Consider the following 23,086-nt stretch of genomic DNA (forward strand, 5'->3'; position numbering starts at 1 on the left):
GCTTTTGATCTGTTTGCAATTTCTCACAGAACACTGTAGCAAGAAAAATAAAAAGCCACATGCCTGTTTAAAAATCACATGGAGCCGGACACGAGTTATTATATCTAACTTAACCAGGCGCTCTCCTATTGGAGAAAAAGCCTGTTACAGAACACAGCATTATAAATTGAATATACTTAATTATTCTTCATGCTATGCTACCAGCCGTGTGTGCAGGGCGAAAAGGAAAATCTTTGCAAAGTAGAGGAAATAAGCGTCTGCAGAGGAACTTCAGGGCCCCTCATTACACTCTGCCCCTGGGTATTTTTACGCCTTTTATTTCCCATCTAATGAACTGTTTACATTTTTTATTCCTGCTTTCGAGGCACCACAATTATTCGTCTTGTCCTTGTGTCACATGAGGCAGGAAGTAAGACGGAGATCTCAGGGTCACTGAATTTAGTTATCATGTTTTATTTTAATTGTTGGATCTTTTTGACCTTTTTTTTCGCATGACAGAGGTATTGATTGCCACCTGCATCAGATTGAAATGAAACGATTGTTTATAATTATAGCCGTATTTTAATATTTATCCCCTTCTTTATTGTTTATAGAGGAACTTCACAAATCTTTCCATTAAAATAATCATGATGTATAAGCCAATAGACTATAAAGGAATTATGCAGAAAGGAAAATATCCATGTATTTGTTATAATTAGATTAAGATCAGTCTCTTCTTAGAGGATTATGCTCAACTGATTTGCATATCTGATATAAATTGTTCCTTTTGCATATGTAATTGCATTTTGACGGGGATAGAAGATTGCTTTTTCCTATCATTTTTTTTTCCTTTTTGTCAGCCATCATGTCAACAGAGGTAAAACGTGTGTTTTTTGACAGGACATCGGCACCTCCGTCGCAGCATTTGACAGCATATGTAGAGTGCTTTTTTTTTTTTTTTTTTTAAAGGCAGGCCACTTTGCATAAAGTTAAGATGTACCTTTGTACTTGTCTTGTGTGCTTCCGGGAATAGAAGCAGTTTCTCACCCTGGATTAAAAAAAGTGATAAAAGACAAACCTTTCAAAAGGATTATAAAAAAGCTTAGTTTTTTTTTTCCTTGTAGGAGCAATAAGGTATCTTCTGAAAGCACTTATTCAGATTGCAAAGACTGATTAGTTGGTTTTCTTCGTAATATGCAGAACTTTGTTTCCACATATTGTAAATAAAGAAGAGATGGGTTCTACTATACAGTTATTCTTAAAAACTTAGCTTTTTGCCATTTAATCCAACTGCAGCCTGTTAATGAAAATCTGTTACCACACCAAGCAGTTTTCCACCTTCTTATATTTTACATCAAACGGGAAAAGCAGCAATCGCTCAGGAATCTGTTGTTTTCCAGAGGGGGAATCCAAAAAAGCCGAGCGCATACTGTAGGTACGGGGGAAGTGGCGGTGGCGCTTTCATTTGTGTGACATTTTCCATTCTTCGTGCTCTCTTTGTTATCTGCTCTGTTCTCAATGCAGGAGCCTCTCCATGCATTCATCTGCAACAAACAGCTATTTAGAAATACAAAACAACACAGGAAAAACCCTGTGTATGGTTTGAAGGCGATGCAAGCCTCAGCATTCAAATCAATGCTTCTCCCGGGTTTCTTCGTCTCAATTACTGGAGAAGTCGTCTTTCCCCCTAAGTTGCACTGCAGCTCTTTAAGATGAAACTTGACTTAAATGGAAAGTGTGGGTGTTTTGTTTTCTTCCCTTCTCTGGCAAAAAGGTGTTTGTGTGTGCCTGATGTGCTAGTGTACATGCTGCCTTAATCTTGTTGTTTTGGTTTTTTTAAGGCTGCTACTTGCATCTTTAATTTCTTTTTAAGTTACTGCAAACAGACACATATTGACCATTGATTTAACCTCTACCGCAAGGTGGTGCTTAAAAAACCTGACTAAGCAACATCATATGAATTTAGATATGCTGTGTTTTGCACTAATATCCATATTTCTTGACCTTTTCCACTGTTTTTTATAGCCTAACCACCAGCTTTGTTACATTTGAATCATTTTATTTTTATTATAATTGTATTAATAAATAAATTATATTATAAAGCCTATTATTGTGAGAAGTCAGGAATAAGAATCATCTACAATATTTCTCTTGTTTGAAAAAAAATACATTGTGGTTTGGATTTTTATGGAGCTCCCCTTTTAAACGGTTACACCAAAATAAAAAATGTAAAAGATTGTTTTTAGAAAGAGATGAAATTACACGCTTTCCATGAAGCCTTAAGAAAAAAAACTTTATTTTTCACTAATATAACAAAAAAGTAAAATAAAAATTTGGTGCAAGTTATCATTTATTGGGGGAAAAACTGCTGTTAAAATATTTCACCTTATTGAAAAATTAAACCACTAATAACATATTTGTTGCCATTGATTTATAACAAAGAGTTTATAAAATAGATAAACAAAAACATTACCTATATTTTCTTTAGTGCTTTTAAATTTACTATTGTAAATTTTAAATATATTTTCTTCAGTTTACTCTTTGTACATCTCTATTTGCTGATAAAGTAGTTTTCTCAGTAATAGTGATATATGTGATCTCTTAGTATGCATACTGTGACTATTTTAATTTTTTTGTGACTAGAAATATTTCCAAGTGTATTATCCTGATTTTTATTTTTTGTTTTTTAAATTAAAATTTCCTTTTTTTTATTTTATCTGCTAGCTAAATGGCAGTGCACAGCAAAAAGTGAGGGAGCTGCACTAATGGGTTCTCTTTATTCACACTCATCTTCTGGCATCACATCAAAAACACACATTAACATGTGAGAACATAAAGGAAGTTTTAGCTAATGTTTTAAAAACTTAAAAAAAAATGTCCAAAGGCAATATTTGTCTATATACAACTTCCAGACACAGCAGGACTCACTTAGTAAGTAGGTTAAGTCTCAAGACAATTGGTTCCTCTGGATTTTATTTAGCTTTAACACAGAGTTGACTGAATACAAATGGGAAAAAAAAAAAAAAAAAAAAAAAACTTTTGTCCGTCAGTTATAAATTATTTTGAGTTGGTCTTTGATATCAAATCCAAATAAAATGAAAACATTGTTTAGATTTACAAATGTAATATCTTAATTTATATTTAGTCTACAGATATTTATTGGCAAAACAGTTTTAGACTGTTATAAATGGAGATGTAAGAAAATAAAACTGACCTAAGAGATGGAATAAAAATGACCCCTGGACTGAGAATTAAAGTGCTAAAGAAAAACATTTATCAGTTTAAGGAAAAGTCTGATCTTATATGACACTTTTTGACAGCGATTCTGTCTTTACGTGTGCTCTTCAAGAGGTGGGGGTGTTGTGTTTGAGTTTATGCTGCCAATCTTCTTCTTTTTTTTTTCTCTCCCACAGTAGGCGTTCAGTGGTTGGCTTTGCTCCCTGTGGTCGAGTGTTGTTTGGCTGCTCTCTTTATCTAATGGGTTTTTGTGGTCTGGGTCAATCAGGCCCCTCTGTCTACTCGGTAATTACTCCTGAGAACTGTGGCTCTCGCCATCATGATAATAACAGCCAAATCACATCAGCCATGACTTTCCACTCAGTGCTCCAGATTATGAGGAGAGACGGGATAAAATAAGGAAAGAAATCAAGTCGGTTCAATTGCGATGGGATTCCAAGTTATTTCAATCAAACAACTTGATATCATCTCTCTGGGTTTTTTTTTTTTTTCTTAGAATAGTGTTTTTCAAGTTGCTCCTCCTGAGAAAGGTAGTAGAAATGTACCTACTACAATAGCTTCTTAAAACTTTAGAAAGTAGGGAAGGAAAAAAAAAATACAGCCTTTCAGGAAAACAGTGTCTCCAGCAGGTAATTGGGTGATCCTTTACTGAATTTCTTTATTTAGTTAGGAACATGAATAAACTGCACAGGCTTATTTAAGTCATTTACAAACTAAATAAATAATAGAATAAACAGTATAAATAATTTGTTTGGAAGAAAAGCGACATTTTTATTCGTATGCTAGTGTTTGCCTTTGATTTTTGTATTTTTTTTTTAACCCACCTCCTTGCAGCCCACCTAGAAAACCCCGTTAAGGCAGTGAGGGAGGAAAAACAGCGAAGGAGGCTCAGTAAACACTTTCTCTGTCTGCTGCAGGTGTGTGTTTAGTTTAGAGGGCATGCCAAGAGGCTGTTTTTCCATGGGTCGGGCGTCTGTAAACAAGTAGTACAATGGCAGCCAACTCCAGCACAATCGGAGGTGGCATTCTCTTGAAGTCTGGATGAAATGTCTGTCTGAGTGTTTGTCTGTTTTCTTTTTTTCGGGGGGGGGTGCTGTGTGTTCTTTTCTGTTGCTTATTTTTTTTTTCTTGGGACATGGCATTCCTTTTTCATTGTAGTCTATCTGGAGACAGAGTGAGAGAGACAGCGGGTTAGACTTTGTGTGTCCGTGCGCGAGGCAACCCTAAATCCGATGGGCCGCCGATGGGTGATGAATTATTCCCTGTCTAAGTCACAGGATTGGTGTTATCACACAGGCTGCCACTGCACCAAGATGACAGCGGTGACAGCCCTCCCCCCCTAAAAAAAAAGATTTAACTCTGACAAGTGATACTTCCTCATGGTCCTCTTCCTTGTCCCCCTACTACGCAACCTCTCCATGCACATGAAATGTTTTTTTTTTTCATTACTCAAGTTGTATTTGTATAAATGGGGCAAGGTGATGTTGGGATGTTCTTTTAAGAATACTGGATGTAATAGATCACCTTGGATAGGTGGATGCAGGGGTATAAAAATGCTCTGCAGCTTGTTGTCATTACTCAGAGTACTTTCTTGCACATAAACATCCTCAGCCTGCATGTGTAGGACGCTGTTTGTCACCAGGTTCCGTTAGGGGGCTCTCGTGCCTCAGAAATGCCTGTTATGATTTTCCATCAACTGAACCACTAAACCATATTTCCCCTCTTGTTTTCTATTTTTTTTATCCCTTTCTGTTTCTTCCTCCTCTTCTTTTTTTGTCCTTTTTTCCCCCTCATTCTCCTCCCTCTGCAGAAAAGGTCACGTATTGCCTACAGTGATGAGGTGCGCAATGAGCTCCTGGGGGATGACGCCATCTCCTCGGAGGGCCAGGTAAGGTGCTAATCGGGTGGTGGTGGGAGGGGGGTACAAAACAGCGTCTGTGTGGGTGGCTCGACTGCCCCCCCCCCCCCCCCCCCCCCCCCCCCAAGGGTGATTAGGTGGGGCCTCCCCCTTCCCTCTCACAGGGACCATCGAGAGCCGAAACCTCCACTTTTGTCACCAAGTCATGTGGAAGGAACACTGTTTAATGCAAAGCTGGCTGGCCAGTTAGAAGGATCAGGGCATGGGACCAACGTCTGTCCAAAGCCAGATTGGGACCAACGCATTCACGTCTTAAAAAAGAGAAAGACATAATTGAACACATTTCAGTCCAAAACCTCAGTATCCCATAACGTCCAACAGCTGTTCTCCAGCTGGGGGCCGACTTGGATTCATAAGAGATTCTCATAATAAGGGTAGAAACCAAGATACACACCGATGGACATACAACATTGACTTTTTTGCATGTTTTGTACATTTTAATTTAGCAAACTTATTTGACAGTATTGCTAAAAAAAAAAAAAAAATTCTCACAAATATCACCACAACAGTTTGAATAATACCTTTAGTAATCTGAAGAAATGTAATCCTGCTCTTGAATATTTGTGATGACTTTAAAAATATTGTTGTTAAATATGTTTGTTTAGAGCAATAACAATACTGGTTCTCTGTTGATCTTTGCAGATATGTACTTTAAAATTAGCAAGATAAGCTTTTTTTTTTTTTTACATAATAAACAAACAAAAAATGTGTGTTACAAATTTAGGCTTAAAGTAACCTGTGAAAATTTTCTTAAAATGTGTTCATTTATAATTTTAAAGAAAGTTTTTATTTTTTTGGAGCACAGTTTCTGTCATCCATCAAATAAGTCAAACATCTTATGATTACTAATATTTCCTCTCTGGACTCCACTGTCTGTACGCATGGGTTACTGCAGCTCAAGGCAAACATGCAGTCCTGCATTTTCACACGCACAATACGAGCCCTGCTTTTGCAAATTAGCAATCCTGAAAGAAAAGGGAAACAGTCAAAAGCACCTGCATATTTAGTATCATAGAAGTACTCTGAAGTCATCAAATGGAAATAAAGTTCTCATTTTTTACACCATAATCATTTTAATGATGACCTAAAAAATGCCCATCTTAGAGACATATATAGCATGAGCTGAGATTTATTATTGGTAGGCTAATTTCCAGTTTATTTAGAGAGCTGCAGAAGTAACCTGCTGTCAGAAATGGAATATTTTACAAATAGCTTAAGTAAACACCTTAATAAAGAATCCTTTTTAAGGTTGCAGTTATATTTATCCTCATCATGTTTTATTTAATATTTAAAAAATGCCTATAAAAAAAAATCATGTTAGAAATCTGATTTACACTCATATAAGAAATTATTAAATTATATATATATATATATATACACAGTATTGTAAAACAGTATGGTAAAAAATTACTTTTGTAAAGTTAATTACGCCGTTTAAAAAAACAAAACAATAAAAAAAAATTCAAATAATCTACTATTCTGGGCATCTATTATAATTTCTATTATATTATTATTTATTTTTTTATAAGTTCTTACAAATATATTTTATCATTTAAATTGAAAGGACATTATTAACAAAGCTATTGAGGGTATTAATTTTTACTAAAACAGGGATTAAAGATATATGTATACAGATATATGTGTAAAGATATATGTATATATGTATACACACACACCTACATAAATATGTCTATGTATGTATGTAGGGTAAAATATATATTTAAATATATATATATATATATATATATATATATATATATATATATATATATATATATATATATATAAAATATACAGTATATCCTTTGCAAAAAAACATTTCGAAATAAAGATTCTAAACATGTATAAAGCAAGCATCATAAAGCTAATTTTCTGTGAAAATAATTTTTAATATGATGTCAGATGTTCACTTTAAAAACAGCCAAATCTTTCTGAAGAATTTAAAGTTACAGCAATTGTTATTTGCTATACAAATATATATATATATATATATATATATATATATATATATATATATATAATATATCCCTGTTTGGTTCATTTTAAAAGTTGGTGAGATAACACTTGTCTTGCTGTGAGTGGAGTACTTGGAACTTGAGGGATGTTTGTTATTTTCTTTTTTTTTATCTAGTGAGACGGCAGAGATAGGAAAGGGGAAAAGATGGTAGGGGCCTGTGCAAGTCGGTCAATTTAATTCCTGACGATCTGAAAGAGGTCAGGATAATTTCATATAGCCTTAGCATAGCAGATCATTACCAGTCACAAATCTGTTGGTTACACGGCAAGGATTTATTGCTAAGTAAATAGGCAACCGTCATAAGTTCTAAAAATGGCGTGTTGGCTCTGCGATAATGGCTAAAGAACGATTTAATAGACTTCGGCATTTATTCGTTATCTGTATGCGGACAGAGACTGAATTGGCACTATCGCTCATTTTTTTTAATAATGTGGTAGGCTACTATTGCACTTTTTCCCTCCCGTTTTCTCTGCATGCAACTCACGCTCAGACACATACACACACAGCAACAAATGCACACCCATTTTTCACACACGAACACTAAACGGAATAGTTTCGATTTCAGTCACAGCAGAAGGCTTGGCCACAAGAGATTGTGCTGGTTTGAGCCGGCATGGACCAGATTTTACAGGCTACAAAGGAAGCAGATTACCACTTGTATCGAATTCTGTATTGGATAAAAAAAAAAAAATCTTTTGTTTGAAAAAAAAAATGCTGATTATCATAACAGAAAAATTGCAGCAGTGCAATTTTGAATGCTGGCTGGATTAAAAAAAACACAGGGAAAGACGTCCATGCAAGAATAATTATACCAGTCACAATGTTCTGTATTTACTTCTGTATATCTCTTTAGAAACACAAACACGGTTGGCAATACCAAAGAATGGATGCCAAAGAAAAGAACAGGAAAACAACAAGAAGCAAGAAATGCAGCTCTAGTATAGTTTTAACAAATCCTCCAGAGGGACTTACAATCAGTCAGGCAGCACAAATAAGCTAGAACAAGTTTTGTTAGGTATCCATTGACTGATGGCTAAGCTGGGGAGAGAGATCGCAGGATCTGATGGGTTCGTTCGAGACCCAAATAACCACATCCACAGCGTCGTTTTAAACTTTGGCCCCTTGAATAATACATTCTTAGCAGGGAGTTGTTGCTCAACTTGGAAAAGACACTCCAAAGTATGTGTTGTTTCTGTCAACATTTTCAAGGGCAAGAGCTCTTTAGAAAAAAAAAATAATACATTAACTCTTATTTCCTTTTTGGACTACATCTATTGACAGTAATCATTTAGTCTATAGAGAAATGGTGTATATAAAGTGTATGTAATCATAAAAAAACAGTTATTATTGGGGGCTTCTAATATCATGTAAAAAAATGAAAAATGGGGGGGAGTACTGACAAGATTATAAACTAGCATTCCATTTATGTAATTGAAAAATTACTAAAAAAGTGGCAATGTTTTGATTGCTTTTGAGTAAAGATTTTCAAAAACAGAATAAATATTAAAATCAAATGAAAAGTCATGATGCTGTTGAGGAATTTTTCTACTGTTACAGACTGTGACGCCTTTTATTTTGATGCATGTGCAAAGTGTGTGTTACCTGCAGAGGCAGAACAAATCTTTCATCATTGGCATGAATAGCATATTGATTTTGGTCTTTTAAAGGTACAGTACATTTGAACAGTTTATTCAAGGTGGAATGATTATACAACAGCTTCAATGATTTTTAACAACAGTCAGCATTCTCACAAGAAAGAGACCACCCACAGAGTGCTGAAATAGTTCTGGCTGAATATTATCGGACCAGAATAGTTCTAACCACTGTAAACTGGTTGATTTACTTATGTTCCATAACGGCTAAAGTCAAGTCATTTCAGAAACTTAATGTCGCCTTCATTTGTTTATAACCAACCAACTGAGATATTTACAGGGCAATATATTTTTTGGAACCCTAAATTTCTTCCAAGTTTTAGGGTAATCCTAAAGCTTGATTATTCCACTCACTTTAAATATGAATCAGCACATACAGAGGCACAGCTCTCCCTCAGCATGATGTGCCACCACCATGCTTACGGTTTTCTTAGGTTTGAAAGCTTTGTCCTGACTTAAAATTTTGGTCACTGTGAGAAGCAGCAAATATTAATTGAACTTGAAGAACTTAATTTTGGGGTAGGGCTTCTAAAATTCATCTTCTAGGTGATGATCAGCTAGAACCTTGGGTGGTTCCTGAGTTATTCTTGAACATCTTGCAGAAATTCATTTAACGTGTCTCTCAACCTCCCAAAAGAATTCCCTTTCAATGGGATTATTGACAATCCCAAATTAGCTGGTTTCCATTACAAATAACAATTACAACAAAATTTGCACATGAATACGTTTGTTAGTGCAATAACTCTGATAAGAAGTTGAAAACATGTGCGATATATCATTATATCAGCCATGGCTCTAGTGAGTGCCATCATCGTCCAACTAATTCCTGTCTCTTTCTTTATGTTTTCAATTTGCAAGTTTATCTTTGTAATTCCAATCCGTGCACCTTAATGGTTAATGGAAACACACTTAAGGATTTTCCATAATGAGGGCATGTGAACTTTTCTGCAGCCATGTATCTGTTTATTAACTTTTGCCTGCTTAGTGCAGCAAAACGTTCATTAGTTCAAAGCATTTGTTCCATTTCAGAGCTGAATAAATTTGCACCTCAAATATGTCTGTTCGGTTTAACTTAAGAACTGGACAGGTGAGCACCATTTTGCTTGAAATAAGTATAGTTACCTGTCGCTCCAACTGCTTTTTCTACATAAAAAATCTGACAGTGTCAGAAGATTCCAGAAAAAATGTCTTTAAAGCTGTATTTAGATTTTGCATCATCAATACTTGTGCTATTAAGAAGCTGCAGTTTATTTGTAGCTTCACATTATCTTCCATGTATGTTTTAGAAAACTTACACTTTTATTGAGTCTGGATAAGCAAGATCAAATATTGTTGATACATCAACACTAATAAAGAGTTTGAATATATTTCTGTAACCCTTTTCCAAAGGGGGAGATTCTCCTTTGTATCCTTTGTTTAATCTCTAAAAAATCTGTAAAGTGACAAATATGGAATATCTCTACACAAATACATTTGACTTCTTTTTCTTTCTCTATATTAGCTTCTATGATGTGACTTTCTAATGTGCCTGAGATTTTAAGTTAAACAATCCAGTCTCTTTTCCTTGTTCACTCTGACAGCAGCAGGACTTGATCTCTGTTTGTTCTCTGGATTCAGTCTGAAAACTGTACTTTGATTCGTTTATTGTATTCCTCTTACACTTTCTAAATACTAAACGCTCAAACGGATGTAACATCAAGCTTAGTTCTGCAAGCTAACATCAGAATTGATGGTCTGCTTGCTATATTTCTGCTGTTTTGTTCTTCACTTTCTTTATCTTTCTTTCTGCTCCCACGTTTTCGCTTTCATGATGCAGCTGATAAAGTTACGTGAAGAGGTAAGTGCTTCTCTAGAAATGTTCTTCTTTCCAGCTGAAATTTCTGTTTCATTAAAAAATCAATTCATTGAACTAGTGTGCATGTCTGAATTAACATCTTGAATGTCAAACCACTTGTAATAAGTTCACCATGGTACTGTTTCTCTTGCCTTTCAATCTTAAATGTAAGAAAGTTAAGATGAGATTTCATTTCAGATTTGTGTGTTTGAGAACAGACATGGTTTAAATGGACAGTTCTGACCTTAATGAACAAAAGTTTTAGTTGGAGTCATAGGCTGCTAATTTGATGGATATGAATATTATTGATAAATGGGTCTAGTTGCCATTTTTTGGCCCGGATACCGATACCCGATACCTGGCTGTGCAGTATCGGCCAAGCTATGGCCTACCTTTGTAAAGCAGGAAAAAAAGACTAATATAAAGTAAATCCAGTAGAACTTTTTATTGCCTACCTGGAATGGGTGACAATAGTTGAATAAACTTTTGGCTCTCAAAACAGTATCGGCGCCTTATCTGTTGGTACTCACCAATACCGATACCACCATTTTAGTCCAGTATCAGGGCCCCGTCCGATACTGGTATCTGTATCAGTGCAATACTAATCCAGATCAGGTAAGTTTTTTGTTTTTAACTAAGCCGACATGGAAGGAAATAATTGAATTCCCATCTTATAGAGTCGATATAGTTTTATGTTGCAAATAGTGATCTGCATCGACTAAAGTGTGCTAACATTACAGTACCCAGCCAGTGTTGAACTTTATTTTGCTGTTGAAATACAGCCCAACCATATAAATAATCTGTATCACAAGAGTCCATACGAGTCACACTTATGTCAGAGTTTTATCTATTATATCTATTATCCACTATCAGTCAAGCTCACCCTTTTTATTGTCATAAATGCTGAGTGTGTTTCGCTGTAAAGATAACGAGAAGGAGAAGAGGGGATTGGTAGAAAGTCAGTGATGCAAATTTCCTTGAAACGCTAGAATCAAAAAGGAATTTACCAGTTTCCTTTAAATAGAAAAGCTTTTTGCTCATTGCAGATTGGAGTGTTTTGTAGATTAAGGTTGAACGGGAATGTATATACTGACTGATTGGGTTGGACTGATCCTACATTTCCTTGTATAAACTAGGTCTGTTTGTCAGTTTTAATAGCAATCCAACAGTAACCAGTTTAATATGAATATTAAGGAGTGGAGGCATTTTGTTAATGTTATAAAAAAATATACAAATGATTTAAAAGACGTCCTCATTTAGGTATCTCACAATTCTTTTCCTTCATGAGAAGCTCATCCTTGTTAATCCATAAGGAATTATGCTCAAACACAGAAATTCTGCTTCCTCTTTTTCCCACTTATGTATAATTTAGAGTTGAAACTTGACCCAGATGTGAGAGTGTAAAGCGTTTTAAGTGTAATTTGGCTGTACTTTTGCTTTCCCTTCTAGCTGGTCTGATTTTTCTTTCTGCAATCACTTTAGCCTGAGGGTCTTAAGACATCTTTAGTTACCCTACTTTTCTACCCTTTGTTGCATTGTCCAGTCTAGATTCTTGATCATCTTCGCTTGTTTCTTTGCCTTCCCTGCCATGTGCTGTCTTTAACTCTCCCGCTCTTCCTACATTTGATTCAAAGGCGGGCAAAGCTTATGCACACTTAAGCCTTGCTTTTAAAGAAACTACACTTTCTTTTTCCTTCAGCTGAAAAACATGTTTAAATATTTAGCACCCATATGCACAGCTGTTTGACACTTGTAATTCCTCGTCTTACAAGTCCCAAACAAACGGCACAGAAGATCACACAGTCAGTCTGAATCACAGCTGTCATCATTATTCACTTTGACTCTCCCCCACCCTTATTGAAATAATAAGGAAATCATCTGAACTTTGGAAAATGGTGATAGTAACTGTCTGTGTTTGATATTGTAAAAAGGCAGGAGAACGAAAGAAGAGGGAAGAGATTTCTTTTGAGCTACAGCTGCATTGTTCAGGGGCTTCCTGTTAATAACTTACAACTGAGGAGTGTTTCTTGACGCAAAAAGCACAACAACAAAAACACACCATTTTTGTGCTTCCTAAGAAGATCTTTGTTCAAAATGTAGGTGTCAGATGAAAAGGCATACATAGGCAGAAATAGTTATGGCAGCGGAGAGCTGCACCTGTGCATTAACAGAGGCACGTAGTTTATTGTATACTGGATTCAAATACCTTCCTTGAAGGGGTCTTGATACAATCTAATACAATTTAAAAATATTATTTATGTATTTTTGATATAATATTGTGTTTTCAAGAGGAATTTTCATAGACTTGAGCTGGTAGTGCATGTTTAAACCTTAATAAGTCTTATTATCTGCATTGTTTGTTTTAAGAAAAATGTAACTGTTCCGAGAAAAAAAAATTTAACAATATATGGACATTAACAAATCATTTCCCCATATCAATGCATTTTCATATATCCTTATACCATTCTTTTTAAACATCGCTCTTTTATCATTTTGACATATGTCCATCAACTTGTTCTCTTGTTCAACATTTGTTTATCCATCCACCCACCTGTCCGTTCATCCCTGCATCCTTCAATGCATCCATCCATCCATGCATCTATCCATCCATTGTAGTCCATTCATCCATCCATTCATCCCTGCATCATTCCATCCATCCATCCGTCCATCCATGCATCTATCCATCCATCGTAGTCCATTGATCCATCCATCCATTCATTCCTGCATCCATCCATCCATCCATCCATCCATTCTAGTCCATTAATCCATCCATCCATTCCTGCATCCTTCTATCCATCCATCCGTCCCTGCATCAATCCATCCATCCGTCCCTGCATCAATCCATCCATCCGTCCCTGCATCCATCCATCCATCCATCCATCCATCCCTGCATCCATCCATCCATCCATCCATCCATCCATCCATCCATCAATGAGTCTATCCATCCATCCATCCATCAATGAGTCTATCCATCCATCATCCATCACCCTAGTCCATTTATCCATCCTTGCATCCATGCATCCCTCCGTCTGTCTAACCCTTTTTAGACTAAAATATTTGGAGCCACTAAATATTATGGCCTAAAATCAGCCTAAGAACTCTGGTTATTTGAGATAGTAAAAGTCTAGAATGTTGTTGTTTTCACAATTTAGTGACATTTCAGTTGTACAGATAAGAATCTTGACTGCTCCACAGCTCCTGTTATACTTAAAGATGCTTAGTTCTAATTAGTAAAGTATCCTTTTCTTTTCTTCTTCTGTAGTATTATTGTACTTCTGCTGGTGGATGATTTCATTATTAGGACCACCAGGGTGCCATTACTAGAATCTTGGTGGCTGAAATCAAACCCCTTTTCTGGGTTATTTAACTATCAAACTCAGAACGTATTATTCTAGTAAACGCACCAACACCACTACCCCCGCAGCCCCCCCCCATCTTACGCACCTTCCCGCACTCACCCTCCTTTCCCCCCAAGCCCCAAAAAAGAACGAATGAGGGAGAGAAAAGACAGAGAGGGAGAGAAATTCAGGAGGAGAACACTTTGAAGTAGCTTTCCATCGCAGCAATTCTGCCGGCCGTCTCCCCGAGACGTGTCACCTTTGCCGAGAGGGAATAGGAAAATCACGTTTCGAATGGTAATGATAACATGCTAATCACTTGAGCTCTTTGAAGAACCTGGGGAGTGCGTCTGCCCTGTCAGTATCCCCGGCTGCCTCATGCTCCCAGGCACACACAGGCAGTGCAGCCATGGTCTAGGTGTATTAGCTTAAGCATTGCATGTCAATACATCCCTGCTTTTTCAACTGATCCATAGGGGCTCATTATTGCCCAAGCTTGGTAACCATTTTCCCCTGAAAGCGCACTGCCACAATGTCTGTTGGTGCCGCTGTGACTTCAACACCTATAACCCACCCTCAAAGCCAGCTGCCACACCTTTCACCAAAAGCACATAACTCAATGCATCCTGTCCCACCCATTGTCTCCATTTTGATTTCCACCTACCACAAACTCGTTTTGTTACCCATTTCTAGCATCCATCCTTTTCTCTCCCTGCCCTCACTTTAACTATTAAAACTATCTCTGCAATTTTAAATGACATCTGTCAGCGGCACAAAGGAAAAGGAAACGAGGCAAGGAAGAGTTCAGAGGGAGTTTTCTCTTCCCTGCTCTTTTCCCATCCCTCTTGTTGTCAAACTTTGAAAAGTGTGTCGTAGGATTTTTTTCTTTTCTTTTTTTTTCTCTCTCTCTGCATTTCCTCTGAGTGATTAGCTGGTACACATTTTGACAGCCCAACCAAGACTAGAGATTTCAGTTCTTCCCCTGTCCCCTTCACTCTTATGATGGGCATCAAATATTGTCAGTGGGATTGTTGTCATTCATCGGGTTGCTTTTTACTGTCAAACATGTTAAATCTGATCAGTTTCCTCACGCAGTGTGTGAGAAAAGGCCATCAAAACAAACAGCATTCGGGTAAACACTTAACTTCCCCATGTTTATTCTGTTTGTGATCTCTACTGTGTGTAGTGTGGGTTTAATGAAAGCTGGTTCCTACAGGACTTTGAACCTAAACATTAAGATCCCCAGTATGTTGATAATCAGAGGCTGTATTAGTTATAAGGGTTATTTGTGCTTTCGATGAGTTGTTAAAACTTTGTATTAACCAAACATAAAATAACTTGGCTTAAAGAAAATCTGGTTATCCTTTCTCACAAATTAGCATATCAATAACAGAATACAAATGCTCAGATCCCAAAGATTAAAATAAATTGTACAAAACTTTCTGTTTGATTTATTTTGGTTATGATTCGCCCTTTTTCTGATTGATTATTATGGAACATTACAGATAATGGCACCTAGTGAACTAAAAAATAATGGAGGAATCTACTGCTTGAAGCCATTAGCTACAGTCATACAGTCAAACTTCCTTACAGTTGACTATAAGTTGAATATTATAAACTATGTTAATAATTGTCTGTCAAATGGGTATAAAAAGAAATTGTCAGGAATATAAACATTGTTAGTACAAAACAATTAGGTAAGAAAAAAACACAAGATACACAAGCTACAACAAACAAGATACAATTTTTTTGGAATGATTAATGTTTTTTGAGTTTAATTTATCAAAATCTCTTTGGAGGATCTGAACATATTCTAATCTTTTTGGCCGATAGCTTTGGGTTGAGTCAAAAAAAAAAAAAACTTGGAAACTAGAGTCAAGATTGGTACGAACCCTGTGACAAAAAACTGCAGGACTGCTGAAAATGTTGAAAATGCAGTTGGAGCTAACACTATTTTACTAGGTGTTTCATGTCAGTCCTTCAAATAAATAGTCTAAGTCCAGGAAATATGTTTGTTAAAAGAAAATAAAAGAAACTTCTGCATGCTTATTTCAAGAAAAGTTATAAGGTTATACATATTCCACAATCCCCTGAGGTCAAGTTGAAGAAATCAGAAAGCCAGCTGCTTAGAAATAAGATAGTAAAGATGGTGTAGATAAGATCATAATATGTAGAATGTTTTTTACAAAAATAATTAACAATAGTAAGAAGAGCAAGTTGGCAAGTTGGAGAGCAAGTTGGCAGAAATGTGTATTTCAACTCTAAATGGGTTTTATTTTATTATGTAAAAGTTTTGATGAAATCTTCTTGAAGAATAAGACTAAAACTGATTTAATGTTGCTCTTAATATAATTGCTGTTTCTTTGTATGCACTAGAGATACTAGCAGATGTGCGAGACCCATTGAAATTGAGAATGTAAATAAGTAATTTCTATTTATTATCCCCTTGATGCCTATTGTTGATAATGGCAACAAACCCTTTGTATTATGTACACAGCCATGATTCCATATGGATTCCCCCAGTGCCCATTATTACATATTCAGTTTGGACCTAGGTACCTTTGACAGGCTCTTGTTTCTGTTATGACTTGTCCCTAATGGTGTATGTTATCATTGGCCATTGTGAATGTCACAAATTTGTAAAATACCTTTATTTCTGTTTATCTAAAAAAAATAGAAAGATTTAAAAAAATTCAATTCAACCAAAATGCGTAAATAGAAATATCTAGTTTTGTCCAACTTGTTTTGACTGGGAAACCCCCTTCAGTTTATTGTTAGGGTCTTCATTTATTGTTTGCAGATGAGTTAATATAACAATACAAGAGAGCAACAAAGCTCTAAGAAGTTTGTCTTTTATGTCCAAGGTGAGGAAGCAACACATCTTACCTTGTCATCCCCAACCTGCATCCGCTTGATAGGCCGTGAGCATATAAGAAATTGTAATGCGTGTTATTGGCAACCTGTTTGTAATATGTTGTGGCTGTACGTGTGGGCTGCCTGTTTAGGCGACAGTGTTGATGCGTTTCTTTGAAATACGTCCCAGTCCTCTCAATCAATTCTTATTTTCTGTTTGTTTCTGAAGCGTAATTCTTTTTTTCTTTCTCTGTTTACTGCAGAGAGCGCATCTATTGGACAACACAGAAAGGCTGGAAAGGTCATCACGGAGACTGGAGGCCGGCTATCAGATTGCAGTAGAAACCGGTACGTACTCTGTTATGGATTGCAGAAAAGTGGGGTAGTGGTGGGGGAGATAGCGATGAGGATGAGTGAGCAACAGCAAATTGTCTTGCTCACACACGAGGTGGGTGGATGTATGTGTGTTTTGGAGGGTTGGGTTGTGTGTAGGGAGGACTTTTAAAAAGAATCTTTCCTTGACGCCTGATGACATTTTCGGGAGCACATCAAAGGTGAGAGGAGGAAGTGTACAGGCGGCATATCAGGAGCTGGTTCTCCTGAAGAAAATCAAGCAATCCCAAATCTGTGTCTGTAAGTCACGTATGCAAGTGTGTTGAGTTTTTAGTAGGCAGGATTTTTCTTAACACAAACAGGAAGTCTGTAAAAATAAACAATATCACTGCTTCTAATTCAGGGGTGTAAGAGACGGAAAATTAAAACAAAGACAATTTCCCTTTATTTTCATCATCAAGGAGAGTTTTAATCTTAAAATAGGAGAAAAAAAATGTCATTGGGATCCTAAATAGATGGGACCAGTTAATGTGTTTTATATTTCCTTCTTCCTGTCTTCCTTCCTGACAGCCACCACGTATTGAGGCACAGTGTATTCCTTAGGGAGATATCAAAGCTCATTCCTAAAGCATCAACCAGCTCTCTGTGGCTTCCGTTGTAGTTTGGAGAAAAGTTTGTCAATTTACACTATAATCGTGGGGTGGCTGGTGCGTGCAACATCGACTGATTTAATAATTCAAGTCAACTAAGGTTTACACGTGGACCCACCTGCTTTTGAAGTTTTCTGTATTCACAAATTTATAGATACTCCGTGCGTCTCCTGCCTAAAAATGTTGATTCAAACGCCCTGGTTGTTTCTGACGTTATTTCACTTTCTCAGTTGTGTAGTATTCTGCGACAGCTGGGGGATTTTTCTTTTTTTTTTTACTCTCACTCAGCCTCATCTCACACAACAGCTTGTTTGGATCATTTGCCTCACAGCTTGCCGGGCCCTTAGTTTAACATTGATCAGTACCTACTGGGCCCAGCGGTTTCTCCTGCTGGTGTCGGCCACATGCCCCTTGACCCAGGGTCACCAATTGTGTGTCTTATTCACACTGTGTGAGAACAATGCTGGTTTATCCTCGCCCGGTCCCACACACTTGGCTGGGCGCACACCAGCTGTGGGTTTGGTTTGTGGGGATTCTTCACCCTGCGTCTTTAATCCGTGACCCTTTCCTTAACTCTGCTGTCGATATGAACCGTTCGCTCAGATGCACAACCTGAAATGGCGATGGCTGCAGGTCAAATTGGGAATATTTCAGCATGAGTAATATAGAGAGCATTTAGAATATGCAGCCTTTGCCGGACAGCAATAACCTTCATGAGTTGAAATTACAATGTAAAGGCTGAAATAATATAATCATTAATTTATTGAATTGAATCTTATTGAAAAGATGATAGCATTTTATTTTTTGTTATAAAGATAATTTGGTATTATTGCCCATTTTGTATTGTTTTTGAGAGAAAGCAAAAATATGTTCAGTATGATGACTTTGCAGTCTTATCTGTAATCCATTTAGTTTCAATTATGCTTTAGAAAAATAGCTGGTTGGAGTAGAAGATGTATGTACAAAAAGATGGGCTTTCATTGATTCTCACAGTATAACCTTGAGAGAAAATTGTACAGTTTAACAATCTTCACATAGATGTTGTAGACAAAAAGAATTAACATGACCCAGGGTTGTTACTTAACACTGGAAAACAGACATTATTACCTAAAATATTACATCCTGTGGTTCAATTCCAAGTGCTTCATTTGCATTGAATTGTAGAAAAGCAAGGTTGCTTCTAATTTGGAAATATAACAGATGTAACATATAACTCAAAATTATAGTTTAAAAACCCCAAATCTTCAGGTAACTGTGCAGCAGCCTTTTTTTCAGCCCACTGATTGGCAGTGTGCAGGAACCTGCAGGGGTAGTGTGACATACTTTAGCAATATGACATTTCAGCTGTTTGAAACCATAACTTTGTTAATCTAGGGTATACGCTGACAACAGTCATCCAAGTCATGCATGTCTCTCATAGATTTACTATCTTTCATCATTCCCATGTATCATTATGGATCACTGCATATCTATTTTGTTGATAATTCATGTTCTGAGCCGTGAAGAATCAGCTGTTTGTCAAAATGATTGCCATACACAATGTTTAATCACCTGCTCTTTACCATCTCTTAGAATGGGATGGGTACAATTTAAAGATGCAGATTTTGAAGGGGTAGAATTTTATAACAATTTGCAAAAGAGCGGATAATTTTTGTTAATTGGTCCGTTGTTTAATTCTTAACCTATTCATTGACATTTTGTCTTCTGCCTCCTATTTCTTCCCATAAACAAACCGCCCTACACCTGTTTACAGTGTCACTTTCTTTTACTTGAAGTTGATTTTCCTAAGTTATGAAAATAAATTGTAGACATCATAAAATCTCAACCTAAATCTGTGTATTGGGCTTGTTGATTGAAATGAAATATGAGAGATTATGACTCATAATACCAGAAAAGTAACTTTTTTTATTTGAAGTGTAAGACTCATTTCATTACGTGAGTAAAACAGGAAAGTTTGATAGGAAGTTTTAAATGTTTTAAAGACCCACTTTAAAAATAGAAAATTTCATGTAGGTCTAAAGTATCCAAAATACAGAAAAAATATTCTAAAGTAAAAAAAAAAATAAAAAAATGTAAAAGCTCAAAATACCAAAGGGTTGAAAGAATGGCAAGTCGTTTATTGTTGTTCTTTGATTTTTTTCTTGACTAATCAGCTTTATTTTCTTCATCAACTCGTATTATAACTTTCATGTAGCTGAAATGCGCTTGACTAATCTTTTTATTGATTTATTTTTTTTTTGTCTACCTTTTTCAACCTAACTTTTTGAGTTGGGCCAAGCAATCTGAGACCAAAAATTTTTTGAGGATCTCAGCATCTCAGTATATGAACATTGCACCTGATGCTTGCAAAACCTGCTAATGTTTAGTCTTATGTTTTATTTACATAACTTTATTTGTACAGTCAAACTTCTATAAAATTTAAATTTAGCAGTAAAAATACAAAGAAATAACTGGATATTTTTTTACCTGTAGCCCATAGTAATAAATGGTCATTATAGAATACTTGAAGAAGAAAAAACAGCCACTAGGATTACATGTTCATTAGAACTACAATGATATGATTACTTGTCATTTGCACCCAATGTTAAATTGAAAAACAAAAAAAAAAACTCAATTAGTCTCACAGTTTGTTGTGGTACAGTATAGATAGATTGATAGATAGATAGATAGATAGATAGATAGATAGATAGATAGATAGATAGATAGATAGATAGATAGATAGATAGATAGATAGATAGATAGATAGATAGATAAATAGATAGATAGATATGATTTTGATGTATATATATTTATTTTGCCATATGACCACAACTTTAACACAATAATAAGTTTGGGTTTATCAGACACATTCTTGCCACACTTTAAATGCCTCAATGTTGTCCATATCAAAACTACCTTCACGTATAAATGGTAGATTTTATGCAGAAATCTTCAGCATTGTGATATTTGCAATGATTTTTACTAACACTTATTTTGCGTATCGGTTAATCTGTCGACTATTTGTTTCGATTAATCGATTAATAATCAGATAACCAAAGGTTCCTTAAAAAGTATTTTTTTTAAATTAATTAAACCAGGTGAAAATAAAACTTTTCCACTGAAGGAATTCTCATTAGAGTGTATGGATGAACAAAAGCATTTTTTAATCTTAAATGCAAAATGTTTAAATCTTGGTAATCTTGCGGCTCTAAGTGGGTCGCTATGTCATCTAAAAGCAAGTTTTAGAGTCTCTATACTTCAGTAAAAGATTAATCGATTAATTTAGTTGACTATTTGAACAATCGATTTATCACAATTCATCCAATTAATTGGTTCAGCCCTATTTTATTTATGCGTTGTGAAACTTTTGCTTTTATTAACCAATCAAAAGTGGTACGAAAAAGACAAAAGAGAGCTTTTAAACAGGCATCACAAAACGCTTTGTGTTGTCTCACCTTTCTTTATTTTCACTTCTTAATAACTAATAAAATAAAAAATTTAGAATGCTTTAAGGTCATTTTTTAGACAGAAATAGCAATATCTTTGCTTTAAGAAGAGATTTATCTTTACATGGTATATTTTTTTTCATAGAGGTTTTCAATTCTGTTTTTTTTTCCCAATATGTTCTTCATTCTGAACATCTCCAGTGTTTTTGGATGAAAACAAAGGCTTGCCAAAAAGCAGTGAGAGCCCTCGGAGGGAAATAGTGGAGACTTTTTGGACATGCAGAGCTATTTACCACACACACCCTCAAGAAACTAGGCTACTCTGTCTGATTAATAATATATAAAACTTTATTAGTGAAGAGCAATGCCTCAAAAACCAACCACTACACCAAGCAGACAGAGGGATAGCCCAGTTAAAAGGGGCTGATAAATAAAGGGGGAGGGCATGCAGTTAGCTAATTTAAAGACATTTGAGTCTAGAGTATTTGAAATGCCCAAATGTGGAAGCTTGTCAATGTGAAGACTGATGTTAAATCAAAGGCATGCCAAATATTGGCCCTCAGCTCCAGACTGGAGAGATTTTGAATCATTTATGGCTGGTTGTTTAGAAATAAAAAAGCATGTCTGTAAAGACATCAAAGCTGCATTGAAAAGCTATTCCACCTTTCTGCTGTTTAGTTTTTGAAGTTCAGTTAGACTCTATATTTCTATGTTTTATTATGATAAAGGTTCATTTATTGTCAAACTACATCTGATTTTTCTTCAGTTTTTAATATTTAGAATGAAATTGCTCTTAAAACTCTGTTTTGTCTTTGCACAATAGTCATTTTCTAGTGTTAGTCAAGATCATTGATTCAGATGCCAATAAAAGACTAGAAGTGTGTAGTTGGGGGTATTTGGTATCCCTCCAAAAAAACAGAGTCCCACATGTATCTTCAGTTAAGCTGATAAAATTAAAGGAGTTTGTTCTTTTTATGGTGTAGAAGGGGAAAACACAAGTGGTCCTCTACCTTTACCAGCGACTAGTAGCCTAGTGGCCAAGTGGCTTTTTGTGAAAGCATATATGAAATGTCTTTTTTCAGCACATTTAAATAGTTTACAAAGCCTGTTTTTTGTCAGACAAATGAATCGTCATTGTCGGGACTTTGTTATTCTTGTCGTCTGATTTGGTAATTTTATTAGTATCTAAATATGTATGTGTGTAGGATGTTTTTCCCACTTATCAACATATGTAGGAATGTTTTTTTATCACACTGATAACCTTGATCTATTTACACAAAATTATCGTGAGCAAAATCTTTACTGAATTACATTCATGGACTCCACTGAGATCCAAGAGAGAGTTTACTTATTCACTAACGCCAGCAAATGAGTTGCAGACACAAAAAAATTAATCATATGTAAGCTTGTCTACTTTAAAAGCTGGCTTTTAAGACTTGGAGGATTCTTCTTGGGTTAGACTCTCGTTGGTTAGTGGTCTGTGATCAATCCTGCAAAATGGAAACACCTCATTAGGAATTGATTTCAGCCCTGTTCAGATAAGCAGAGAGGTCTCAGGTTTCGGCTCCCGGGGGGCTCCTACCTTGCTCTCTACCTGGAACAGTTCACACCACGCCAGGTAGGGAGCAACACCGCAGGCTGTCGACTTTATTAGGGCAGGGATAATCTGATTAGACTTTGTCAATCAAAGACCTTAGTGATTGAGTCATGATCCTAGGGACTTTCCATTTTTTTTTCTTTCCATTCTCGGAATCACTCTTTGTTTTTCTTTTTTTGTGATGAATCATTAAAGTGACCTTAACCATGGAAGCTATTGCCGGGCTCAGCTAAGCAGCCCTGCAGTCGTCACC

At 35.9% G+C, this 23,086-nt stretch overlaps 1 protein-coding gene across 4 annotated transcripts in view; it reads left to right on the top strand.

Annotated features, from left to right (window-relative positions):
• Positions 1 to 23,086, top strand: part of vti1a (vesicle transport through interaction with t-SNAREs 1A) — a 180,396-nt gene that overhangs the window by 33,685 nt on the left and 123,625 nt on the right. For 2 of the 4 annotated variants that reach the window (XM_038272653.1, XM_038272650.1), the window contains exons 4-6: positions 5,027 to 5,104; positions 10,620 to 10,640; positions 17,092 to 17,176. In XM_038272653.1, the coding sequence (XP_038128581.1) occupies positions 5,027 to 5,104; positions 10,620 to 10,640; positions 17,092 to 17,176 (184 nt within the window). The remainder of the gene's footprint in view (positions 1 to 5,026; positions 5,105 to 10,619; positions 10,641 to 17,091; positions 17,177 to 23,086) is intronic. The other 2 variants (XM_038272654.1, XM_038272651.1) reach the window with 1 other exon arrangement.

Source organism: Cyprinodon tularosa, unplaced genomic scaffold (genome assembly GCF_016077235.1).
Source record: "Cyprinodon tularosa strain WSP-4 unplaced genomic scaffold, ASM1607723v1 ctg84, whole genome shotgun sequence".
NCBI lineage: Eukaryota > Metazoa > Chordata > Actinopteri > Cyprinodontiformes > Cyprinodontidae > Cyprinodon > Cyprinodon tularosa.